The 12137-nt window shown below is 42.9% G+C and overlaps 2 protein-coding genes across 2 annotated transcripts in view; one reads left to right on the top strand and one right to left on the bottom strand.

Moving 5' to 3' along the window:
• The first annotated feature begins 372 nt into the window (after positions 1-372).
• On the top strand, positions 373-5538 carry LOC123092983 (protein root UVB sensitive 3). Its single transcript, XM_044514856.1, has 15 exons — positions 373-742; positions 839-896; positions 1061-1120; positions 1231-1269; positions 1366-1428; positions 1823-1879; positions 2038-2101; positions 2456-2539; positions 2634-2716; positions 2809-2938; positions 3556-3648; positions 4048-4186; positions 4277-4314; positions 4390-4577; positions 5302-5538. Exons 1-15 carry the CDS (start codon positions 594-596, stop codon positions 5398-5400), a joined length of 1344 nt encoding a protein of 447 aa, XP_044370791.1. The 5' UTR covers positions 373-593; the 3' UTR covers positions 5401-5538.
• Positions 5539-7378: 1840 nt separating this feature from the next.
• LOC123092982 (uncharacterized) overlaps positions 7379-12137 on the bottom strand; it is a gene marked incomplete in the record, with an annotated part of 7609 nt that continues 2850 nt past the window's right edge. Inside the window, 7 exon segments of the mRNA XM_044514855.1 lie at positions 7379-7971; positions 8531-8997; positions 9102-9428; positions 9704-9825; positions 10009-10230; positions 10854-10917; positions 11376-12135. Coding sequence (XP_044370790.1) covers positions 7618-7971; positions 8531-8997; positions 9102-9428; positions 9704-9825; positions 10009-10230; positions 10854-10917; positions 11376-12135 — 2316 coding nt within the window.

The following is a 12137-nucleotide window of genomic DNA, read 5'->3' on the forward strand; positions in this document are numbered from 1 at the left end:
TCTCCTTCAACTGAACAAACATCGCTGGAAAGACTGAAATAAATATAGAAAAATGTGAACATTAGTGGCAAGTCCAGAACTTAAATCCCGGTGGGCTAGTTTCACCATAAGAAACATATAACCATCTAAGCTAGCAGATGTATCAATTCGATCGTAAAAGAATGTCGATGTATCAATGCCATTTGCTCTCCAGCTTCTACCAAAAAAAATCACGTCTAAAATTTAAATTCATCTACAGTGTACTTGTTCTGCAAATGCTTAGGAACACTGGGCGTTTGAAATTACAGTAGTAGTACGCAATGCATTTGCTGAGACTCGTCTAAAAATAATACTGTACCGTACTACTTGCACGAACCTGAACTGCCTGAATCCAAGTCCAACCTGGAGCAGTGGGGCGGCTGCAGAGCCAACTCAAACGTGCGGAGTCGAGCGCGGGCGGGCACGATCCAAATCCGGCGCTCCGAGTCAACTCCACCGCCTCGGCACGACTCGAATCCCCGCTCTGCTGCCTGCTTGCCCGCCGGACGGGAGGCTCCGCTCCTCCTCTCGCCTGCCGCTTGGTTGCCACGGGCGGCGATTGTGCGAGGGGATCCATGGACGTGGAATCCAACCGCCCCGGGGGCCACGGCGAGCCCGACGCGGCGGCGTGGGTGACGGTCGAAGAATGGGGCGGCTCCTCCGGCTCCGCGTTCTCCCGCACCGCCGTCCTCACCGCCTCCGCCTCCTCCCTCACCTCCAACAGGTGACACGCCGACCCTCCCTCCTCCCCTCTCTCCGTCCCGCCCGGTTCCTTCGTTTCGACCCGCTCTCGTCTCACGCGCGCGAGCTCACCGCCCAGGTTCGGCAGCCGGTGGGGGCGGATCGGCAGCCGCGTGCTCGGCGCCTTCGTGCCCGAGGTGAGTCAGCCACCCTCACGCTCTCCACACTCGCCATTAGAATCTGCATGTCAGTGACAGCCGTTACAGCTATGAAAGCTGGTGCCTCTGAATTTCGATCCTGGCGGAGTATTCTTCTCCGTTTCACCTGTGGCAACTCATGAGCGAGGACTTCTGATTGGCAGGGCTTTCCTGGCAGCGTCACTCCTGACTACGTCCCATTCCAGATGTGGGACACCTTACAGGTAGATCCTAAATCCTTTTTTTACAGCAACTGATTGCAAGCTTGTTGGACCAAAAAACTACTTGGTCTTCAGTTCTTATATATGCCTTATCCATGGCTGCTTTGCTATAGGGCCTCTCGACATACATCCGTGCAATGTTGTCTACTCAAGTAAGCTTGGCAGTGCTGTGGTTGTTCATCTTTGCTTTGTTTTTGCGTCTTATTGTTTTGCCGGTCTAAATGAAATGCCACCTGAACTGGCTTCAGGCCCTTTTAGGTGCCATTGGCGTAGGTGAGAAATCAGCTACAGTCATAGGTGCCACTTTTCAGGTAAATCTCCTCCACCAATTTCCATATATATAATTCTTACATAGTATGCCTGAGCTTACGAATTATCTCATTAACGTGTATGAACTTCCTTCTTTCCCCCCTAAAAATCTGAAATATGTGCATATATGAAAAATATCACTTAGATTATTTTGGATCCACATGCCCCTGGTGGCTGTTGCTGTGTGATCCATCATTCGAAGGGGCAAGCTTTGCTGTTTTTGATTGGCCAACAACCTAGCGATGATTTAGGCCTTTCTCAATTGCATGAGCTGTGTGTTGATTTGGCCATAAACTCAGGCAGCATGACCTGCACTTTTGGTGTCAATTCTCTCCTTTTATTGGGTTTATTGTTGCGTTTTCTCCCTTTTTTTCTGAATACATTCTATTCTGCCAGTGGTTTCTCAGGGATTTGACTGGTATGCTTGGAGGTATATTATTCGCCTTCTATCAGGTACCCAGTTTTCTAACTAATCAGGATAGTAAACATTATCATCTTACCACTGCAAATAATATATTTCCTTAATTATGGTTTGCTGAGATAATTTGTTTGGCCAGTTTGTCATTTGTCTGTACTCTATTCATTATTATTTTTTCTTCCTTTTCCACCAGGGATCCAACCTTGATAGCAATGCCAAAATGTGGCGTCTAGTTGCAGACTTTATGAATGACCTTGGTAATGCTCAATTAAAATCACATTAAATGCTATATTTCTGTTTCTTCCCTCCCTCTGTATTTATCCTCTTGTGTCATATAGCCAAGTTAGGTTCTGTGCTAGCACCTTTTGAGCTTGACTTACTGTTCTTATCCCTCATTGCTTACCCAATCTGAGGTTTCTACTATCACTTTGAACTGTCAGTGAGTAGGACTTATTTAACTCTTTACAGTATTCTGCTATATTAGGCAGATGGTACGATTTGATGCGCCACGTGTTCCTGAAAGTACATCTTACATGAAATCTGGGTCATACAAAGAACACTTTTCCTATACACATGAAAGTATAGTAACGCTGTTTTGTTGTTGTTTACAGGAATGTTGATGGATCTTTTAAGCCCTTTGTTTCCTTCATCATTGATAGTTATAATGTGCTTGGGCAGTCTATCACGGTCATTCAGTAAGTCAGTTTACATGTTGAAATTTCACAAACTTTTAAGAGGAATTTCTGGAATTGTTCTTCTCTTAGCTAAATTTTTGGTCATAATGTATAGCTGGTGTTGCCAGTGGAGCAACTAGAGCAGCGTTAACACAACATTTTGCACTTGCAAATAATGCTGCTGATATATCTGCAAAGGTACCTTTGAACAATCTCAACATTTTGTAGATACCAATCAGATGGTAAATTATCGCTAAAATGTAGCTAAAGGAACATACCCAACTTTTCAGGAGGGCAGCCAAGAGACACTTGCAACAATGTCAGGAATGGGACTGGGAATGCTGTTGGCACATGTTACCAGGGGGCATGATTTGGTTGTATGGGTTTCGTTCCTTTCTCTCACAGTATTCCATATGTACGGTAAGTGTGTTATTAACTTGTTAGACATTGTCGATTACATCATTTCTGGAAGCGGACATTATAATCGAACATCTGTATAATCATGGCTGTGGTTGCCTTACTGTTCCTGTCAAAAGCAATTATGGTCTACGGCGTGAGAGGAAGAAAAGCAGAGCTTCTGCTTAGCCTCTCCCATTAAGCATATCCATGTGCTGCTGCAAATTGTGTTGATATTTTTTAGGAGAAAACACTGCAGAAGCTGTTACACATTAGAAATTGTATTATTTTTTGTTGCTGTCCAATATATGGTGAGCTGCACGAATTCCAGATTTCATTTGGTCCTGTCAATTTGAAATAGCAAGATATCCAAACAAGGCAGTAACTTGAATTTAGCTACCTAATTTCGAATTTGAATTAATATCCCCAATCCCAGTCTCCTGTTGGGTTTTGGTACCACCAGGATTTATTGTCATGAGAAATATCCAGTAACAAAATGTTGATGCCATAGTATAATAATACTTTACCCACTTTCTAGTTAGACTCGTTTGAACTGAGATAATATATTCAATTAGCAGAACTGAGATTTGAACACACTTCTCGTTTATAAACTTCTGCTTGTTCTATGTGTGTCAATTCAGCAAATTACAAGGCAGTGCAGTCACTTTCACTCAGTACACTAAATTATGAGAGAACGTCCATCTTGCTGCAGTATTTTATGGAACATGGTGAAGGTGCGTGTATTGCTTTTCCTTTTCCTGGTTTCGTGAAATCCATTCTGTTGTGAGTTGTGGTTAGTGTAACCATGCAGGATCAGTTAGCATCTAAGAAAATTAGCAGGCCATTACTAGCTGCATAGCCACACCTAAAAAATATATTGCATGTTGTGACTCTTAGTTAATTATATTGCCAAATATGGTGTGTGGTCCAAGTTCGAGGCCAAGCATTTTTTTAAGGGACACTTCTTTATTTTGCCATGTCTCAAATGCGCAATTAAGGTAGATCTGTCCATGGAATTCTAATTATTGCCTCAAGAATAACTTTAACTGGTTCGTTTATATGAGCCTGCAAAATTTTGATGCAAGAAGTTACATTATTTAATCATCAAACTTTTTTGTGTGGAATTTTCCTAGTTCTTACACCACAGCAGGTTGCCAAGCAAGAGCATATTCTTCCGTTTTGGTCAAGCTGGCGGAAATTACTTAGGGTTAAACTTCCACATGAGCTTGTACACTTAGGTGCTAAAGCCTCGATGCTTACTCACTCTGACATGTAAGTTCTAACTTCTGAACTATGCTTTTATGTGTGTGACATTGCCTATTGATTAAAGAATGGATTATATTGGTTTGTCAAATATAACAGGTTGCTGATTGCAAAAACAAGATCCTACTATTCAAATGGTACGACTCTTTTGTTGGTTATTCTGACAGTATATTGATTGCTGCTGACTTCCTTTACCTCCCGCGTTTGTTCAGCCAACTATTTTTTGCTGGACAAGGAAGGCAGTGTTCATATCTTCATCCACAAGCAGGCAGTGGCAACTGATGTCTTGAAGTCCTTCATACATGGACTCGTCTTAGCACGCTTGATGCAGAAGAGCAAATCTTGTCATACGGAAGCTCACCAATGGATGGATGAGAAATACCACACCTTCATCTCAAAGGTAAAACGCTGTCCCATTTGCTAAGTTGTCCATCTTGTGAACTTGTTGTAGTGTTGGTATTTAGTACTCCCTCTGTAAAGAAATATAAGAGCGTTTAGGAAGGGAGTACTTCACTGGGTTGGAGCTTAGCCTCTCAGTGTCCCTTTAGGCCCTGTTCGTTTAATCCCCTCGCCACAGGGATTGGAGGGGATTGGGGAGGTTTGAGGAGGATTTTGACTTGCAAGGGATTTAATCCCCTCCAATCCCTTTCAAACCTCTCCAAACCCTACCCAACCGAATGAGGCCTTATTCGGTTAAAACCTCGAAACAGACACTCCAGATCAAAGAATCTGTATTGAAAATCGTGCATACAGTATTGATGGTAGGCTTGTGGAGCTGTACTATACCCTCTCTGCTCTAAGTAAGCACCAAATGGCGTTTGTCCTTTTTACACGGGGAAACAAATTGGTCTCCATGGAGTCCATATATATAGAATCTGAGAATTGCCCTGATGGCATCCCATAATGCTGTTTTCACCATATAACGTATTAAAATTTGGCTATTCAAACACCCACAGCACGGCCATGAGCAGGTTCATAGGATGGGGCTCTAAATGGCAAAATTTAGTGCCCTGAAAGTTATGTTCGTGGTAGTCCAGTGAATATTCTTTGCAGTTAGTTTTGTGTATCTGTTTTATTCTACTGTGATGCGTGATGATGGTTCATTTACCCCCGAAATTTTACAGCTGAAAGTGGAAGGCTACTCAACGGAACGACTTCTGTCGCATTCGATTGTATGGAAGGCTCATTGGGTTTATGGTCCCTTGGATGAGAAGACCAAGTAGGAGGAAAGAGCTGGAGATGGCCATATCCACTTGACTAAGTAGTTGGTTATGCTAGTGGTAAATTTTGTGAGAAGGTGCATGCGAACTGCTGTGTAAACGGAGATCACCAAATCATATCAAAGTTGAAACGGACATACAGATAACCTGTGTCATCAGAGCATCTACATATCCGCCCTAAGCGTCCATGCGGTCTGTTCGATCTACCCAAACCGGACCTGGTAAACTTGGCCCAAACGTCCAAGTTGACTGGCACCTTACATACCCAGCACATATGTGAGGTGGATATGGGGACGCCCGGATGCGCCTGTCACGTCGGACTGACGGTAGGGTCCACGCCAAATCTCCTGAAGACGTCCCCGTTCTGGCCCGATTTGCCCTCTTCCTCTCCTCTTTTCTGCCTCATCTGCACAGCTGCCACCATAGCTCCACTGCCATTGTTCCCAACCCACAACATCGCTAACTGTGCCGCCAACGGACAAGTTCGCCGCCACGTGACGCCTCCCCGGTACATGCAACTCCTTCGTACATACACCTCGTGCTCTGTGTTTGATGAAAGGTCCGAGCGTTTTTTTGTTCTTTTGGTCATTTGTAGGTCATCAATGAATTCGTCGTCGAATGATGTGTATGGAAACACAAACCTTGGCGAATTCATATACAGAGAGTTCATCGATTCGTCGGATTCGAACGATGAGGATGCTGAAATGATGATGATGAGCATCCGGGAAGAATTGGAGAAGCAAAAGGAGCATGTACTGAATCTCAAAGGTTCGATAAATGGCAGGAGAGTTGCTCCCTGGGATAGGATCGATGACGCAAGGCTTCTCTACAATGACTACATCAAACCGAGCCCAACATACTATGAAGATTTTTTCCGAGTCGCTAGTGAATGCCATGGAGGAGGCTGATAACAACTTCAAGCTGAGGAAGGATTGTTGCGGGAAACTTTCTTTCTCTCATATGTAGAAATGCACGACTGCTCTCAGGATCTTTATCCAGATGGGAGAGATCACATGCTTGAACACCACGGTGCAATTTGCACACACCATGGTGAATGTGTTTGGACCAGAGTATCCGAGAGAACCAACTATGGAGGACACAATAAAATTTGTTGGCAATTGGAGCATAAAGAGGATTCTTAGGTATACTCGGTTCAGTTGATTGCATCCATTGACAATAAAAGAACTACCCCAAAGATTTGCATGGATAGTATCAAGGTCACACCAAAGCGACAACCGTCATACTTAAAGCAGTGGCATCAAAGGACTTGATTTGGCATGCTTTCTTTTGCACGCTTGGTTCTAGCGATGACATCAATGTGCTCCAACGATCTCCTTTGTCCAAGAGACTTTATGATGGAGAGGCTTCGGCATGCAACTACACTGTCAACGGTCAGAACTACAACATGGGGTACTACTTTGTGGATGGTATCTATTCTCAATGGGCGTTGTTTGTGAAGACTATATACGATCCTCATGGTAAAAAACAATCTCTCTTTGCACAAGCGTAAAAGGATGCTAGAAAGGATGTGGAGAGGGCATTCGAAGTGCTCCAAGTTTGTTTGAGTATTGTTCGTGGAGCTACAATGATGTGGGAATCAGAGACAGTTTGACTATTCATGACATGTTTTGTAATCTTGCATAATATGATTGTGGAGGATGAGGGCGAAGGGCAACCCCCATGATTTGAGAAGTTCAAGTCCGCCTCCTATGGAGCATGTTGCCAACTTTCTTGAGACACATCGACAACTTAAAGATCCACAAGCCCACATGCAACTTCTCAATGATCATATGGAGCATGTGTGGATCCACGTTGGAATCAATGAACTATTTATTTTATGTTTGAATTATGCACTGTGATCAAATTTTATATAATGTACAAATAATTTTTATTTGTGTGTGCAATTCATTGTTTGTGTGATGATAAACGTGCATAGATTTGAGGCTTCAAAAGTAAGGGTTGTAGGTCATCCGCTGCTAACTAACCATGTTGTCACTTGTTGTTACTCAAAAGGTCAAGAAAAGTAATATTTGTTCTGACATGACAGTAGGCCCAGCTAGTACATACATAAAATTATATCTGTCTGACTACATACACATATGACATGATAATCACCGTCTGTTTTCATAGCCGATTAGTTAGAGGTAGCAGTTGAGACGACACGCCACGCACACAAGACAGAGCACTTGCGTCAGGTCGGGAGACGAAGGACGACCTCGGCTATGTTGGTGGAGTTTTGGGCTGCGCTTGGTTGGAGTTAAGGGCAGGACATCCGTTCAGTGCGATGCGGCCGTTGACCTTGAGCCTTTTGGTGGCCTCAACAGCAGCATCGGATTTGGATGCTTCCTGCTGCCCTCTCTTCCTGCAATGCCGATGCTGCTGCTTTTGTTCCTCAAACTTGCTCGCAGTCGCAGGCCTGAAAACTTCGGAGCAGTTTCGAGGTGCGGCTGAGGTAGTAGCGTTGTTCCTCCAAGACGAAGAGGCACAAGAACCCAGGATATCTGAGAGCCTCTTGGTCTTGGGAAACTCTCGCTCCTCCGAGCTGTCATCCGACTCCACTTCCACGTTCACCTGCTGCACACGCATCAGTTCATTTGATTCATCCCCCCAATGGAAAATAATAAAACATATCGTGCAGATAGCTTAGGATTCTTTGGTAAACTATGCATTTCTTATTTCAATACATATTTCTGCTGATAAGCTAAGTAGTCACAGAAAAAAAATGTAAATAGGAAAATCAGAGGCATATTGATGTTGCTACTCAAAAGAGTTCTGTAGTAACCATTTAAGTTAAATAGTAAAGGCAAAAACAGTCCCTTGCCTTTTATTTCTTAAACGAGGGTCCGAAACTTCATTGTAACACAACAAAAGGCAAAAGATAAGGGTTCAATTCGGGGAGCAGACCAACAACTAGCAAGAAAGAAAACTAGTATGTCTAAAACCTCAGGGGGTACAAGAGTTTCTTCTTATCGGAAGTACGAGCATACATGGAGTTGAAATAATTAATGCACAAGCAGAGCATGCATGGAGACCCAGAGATCCAAAACAATAAATAACCAGACTCCTAACCAGCCACGGAACAGAGAAATAAAGACCACGGAACAGAGAAATAAAGACAGGGATAATGTTGCACCTTATCATGCTTGATATCCTTTTCATTTGCTTTTCCAATTGGTGGTGTTTTCTCCGTAGCCTTAAAGAATGCTGGTAACCCAGGCTCTTTTTTCACCTCAGCCAATTTAGCAAATCCAGGAGGCCTTGTAATGTTGAGAGAGAACTTGATTGGGGACTTTTTCTCAGAGAAAAGAGTGGAAGCACCATTTTCTGATCCAGGAGAAGGCATGCTGCTGTCATTGGTGTGTAACCCACCATGTGCTTTTGTAAATCCAGGAGGAGCATCAAGTCTCAGTCCTGGAGTGTCGAAAGCAAGGCTGGGAGAAGAGTCGATATGTGATTCTGCAGTTTTTCCTCTACGAAGCCCACAATGAGCTCTTGTGAAGCCAGGAGGGACATCAAGAGGAAATCCTGGAGGTGGGTCCAAAACAAGGTCTCCGCAAGCAGGAGCTCTCCTAGCAGATTTGCATAGAGAATCTGTAGTCCCTGGAAAATACAACGAAAAAACATGAATCAGCAAAAGCAAGTACAGGGGCTGCATCGCTGAAATAGCAAGATCTACCACCCAAACAACACAAAAAGGTTGTTACCTGCGGAGTCAGGACTACAAGACCCAGTGAAGAAAGAAACAGCGGGAGCTGCATTACTGAGCACAGCATTTGCATCAACCTCCTTGGGTTTGCTCGTTTCCACCTTTTTGACCTCTGTTGCATCCAGTTTCATGCCAATCTCACGATTTTTACCTTTTGTGTATTTGCCTCCTATCATATCCAGGTCCATGCCAATATCCTCAGATATATGACAGTCTCCCTTTGAAAGGCCAGCATTGCTGATATCTGTATGACTGTCGACTCGGTGCTGCCTCTTTCTGGTATGCTTCTGGAAAACTCCAAAAAGGTAAAGTTCTCCGTCTTTCGCTGTTACAACAGATTCTACGGAAGTTAGATGATGCTAAATGAATATGACCCTGCATACTAGTTTTTCAAACATTCCAGAAATCATTTAGCAGGTATTGCCTAACTTAACAAAACATCCAGATTGTGGAAACAAAATAGAAGAGAACAGTTTCAAGCATAACATGTCCAATGGAAAACTTCACAAGATATGAATATCAGCTGCATGTCGTGCAATCGGTAAACTCTACCATAGCTATTGCGTATCAGTGGCCTTCATAAGAGTCAAGTGGACATACTTTGATCATCTTCCGTAAGCAGCTTGGACGAAAATATAAGCAAGTCCACGGTGCCGATGTCAGTCCGCAAGCCAATATGTGAAGAAACATTTTCCAGGAGATGGTAAGAGTCCCTATTTGGCCTGTATAAATAGGCAAAATTTAAGCTTATAAGGCAAGCTCATATGCGCGGGCGCGCACGCACACACACACAGAGACTGTATACAATGCAAGATCTTTTTATATGGAACCTGGCATGGCTGCAAGTAAGTCTACCATTGCTAATCCTTCTTTAATGTAAGTGGAAGCTAAGATGATGAGTGTACCTTTGACAAGAACTTATGAAGCACAGTCCAATATCTTGAGCACAAGGTGGTTCCATCTTGAATTTTTTTGGTAACAGGCCAGAAAGAGGTAGAGCCTCTAGCTTCAAGATTTCAGGCATCTGTTTTGAAGCTTCATAAACTTTGCTAGAAATTTCACAAGGGAAATAGGCTTCAAGTCCATCACAAGTGTGTGTTAGCTCTCCAGTTATTTCAAATTTGCCCCTAAAGAAAAGCAAATAATGATCCTGAGTGTTCGGCTGAAATAGAATAGACCACAGGGTCCTCTAGTAGGATTCACATCTTTGGAATCGCAGAAGACCTCAGTAAGCATAAACCGTCATCACTTGCCACATGAACATTCTTATCTTATATTCCCTCCGTTCACAAATACAAGATGTTTTAACTTTTTTTTTTGAATCGGATGTATATAGACACGTTTTAGTGTGTGTGTTCACTCATTTCAGTCCGTATGTAGCCCATATTGAAATATCCAAAACATCTTATAGTATTTGTCAACAGACTAAGTATAATATAGCTTATGGCATAAGTAATTGCTGCCTATACAGCTAATTAACCGCAACCCCTAGCAGCCAATATTCAAAGCTTATAGCAGGTAGTATAAATGGAGTTTCAAACCCCACACATGGGCTGTGTTTTCTCCTTTTCATGCTTCTACTTGGGAAGGTAACCTTCTAGTATTGAGTTTGCGCTTGCACAATGAGCCTACAACAATCTTCTATTCTACTATGTCCGTAAAATTTCCAAATCATTACACTCATGCAGTAAACAAATTGCACTGACCCTTCAAATTAGAAGATTCTAATGCGTAAAAGCAAAGTACTTACTTCCAGCAGGCCTCTGGTTGGTATGTCTCCTTGCACAGTGGTGTATGTAGAATTAATTGGGCACCTGTATCCATATCAAAACGTCATAACAACGAATTTACTCAGAAGAAATATTATAAGATTGCACATAAGGAATAATATGATATTTTCTGTTATATCATTCTATCCTTGCAAATAGGTGCACTGAACTGTAAAACACCGCAACAGAAATATGGGAAACATATGTACAATTTTAAAAAGGCTAAAAGTTGGGTTTTCCTATTTAATTCTTCTCTTTTCCTGTATCTAATGTTAGGGCAAAAAGCAAGCAATACTCTTGAGCCCTTTCATGAGGACTGAAGGAATATTCAACATGGTAAACAAAATAAGTTCGAAAACAAAAGGTCCAATTATTGGAACTAAGTGAAGCAAATATCATGCATGACATTTGTCTTATATACGTAGACTAAGAAAAATGCAGCTAAATCATGCATCAGTATTTCTTTTGGGTGGAATATGTTACTTTCAGGATAATAACCATACCTGAAGACATGTTACGACTAATTGATGGTTCCTGGTTCGTTTGTCTCTCGACATGGCTCTTAGTGGAGGAAACAACTCTCAAATCATCGGAAAGTTGAGCACATGGGGTTGGAATTGTAGACTCTGGGCTTTTTGCTTGAGGTATGTTTGTTTCAGGCTGCAGCGAGTCCAGCTTGGATTTTCCATCAAACAAATTTAGTCTGGACGAAGACCTTCCAGTATCTAGACATACCTCGGTGGAACTTGAACTAAGCACAGATGTTGGGCTCAGTAATGGAAGCTTCACAGTAGTTTCTTTTTCCACAATAGGATCTGCGTCTCTTTTTGTGGGCTGACATTTAAGTGCAGCCTGATTGCTTATAGAGCATAACTTTTTGTTGTCAAGTGTGATGACACTCTTAGGAGGTGGTTCTGCCTTTGTAGTAAGAGGAACCTTCCTTGAATATGCAGGAGGAACATGCACAGAACTAGGGTTGATGGGATTCATCTCTGACTCTTTCCGCAAAACAGATGGAGGAAATGCACCTCTCTGGACAGACTTGTAGAGTGGTGATGGCCGATTGAGAGAGAAAAATTGCCTGTTTTCAACTGTCTCAACTCTCTTAGGAGAAAGACACGATGCAACAGGCAGGGGTGGTGTAGTGGGCTTGGGACTAAGAGGTCCCGAGGCCTTGTGAGCTGTCTCAACTCTCTTAGGAGAGAGACACGATGCAACAGGCAGGGGTGGTGTACTGGGCTTGGGACTAAGAGGTCCCGAGGCCT

This window comes from Triticum aestivum, chromosome 4B, assembly GCF_018294505.1.
Source record: "Triticum aestivum cultivar Chinese Spring chromosome 4B, IWGSC CS RefSeq v2.1, whole genome shotgun sequence".
In the NCBI taxonomy this organism is placed as follows: Eukaryota; Viridiplantae; Streptophyta; class Magnoliopsida; order Poales; family Poaceae; genus Triticum; species Triticum aestivum.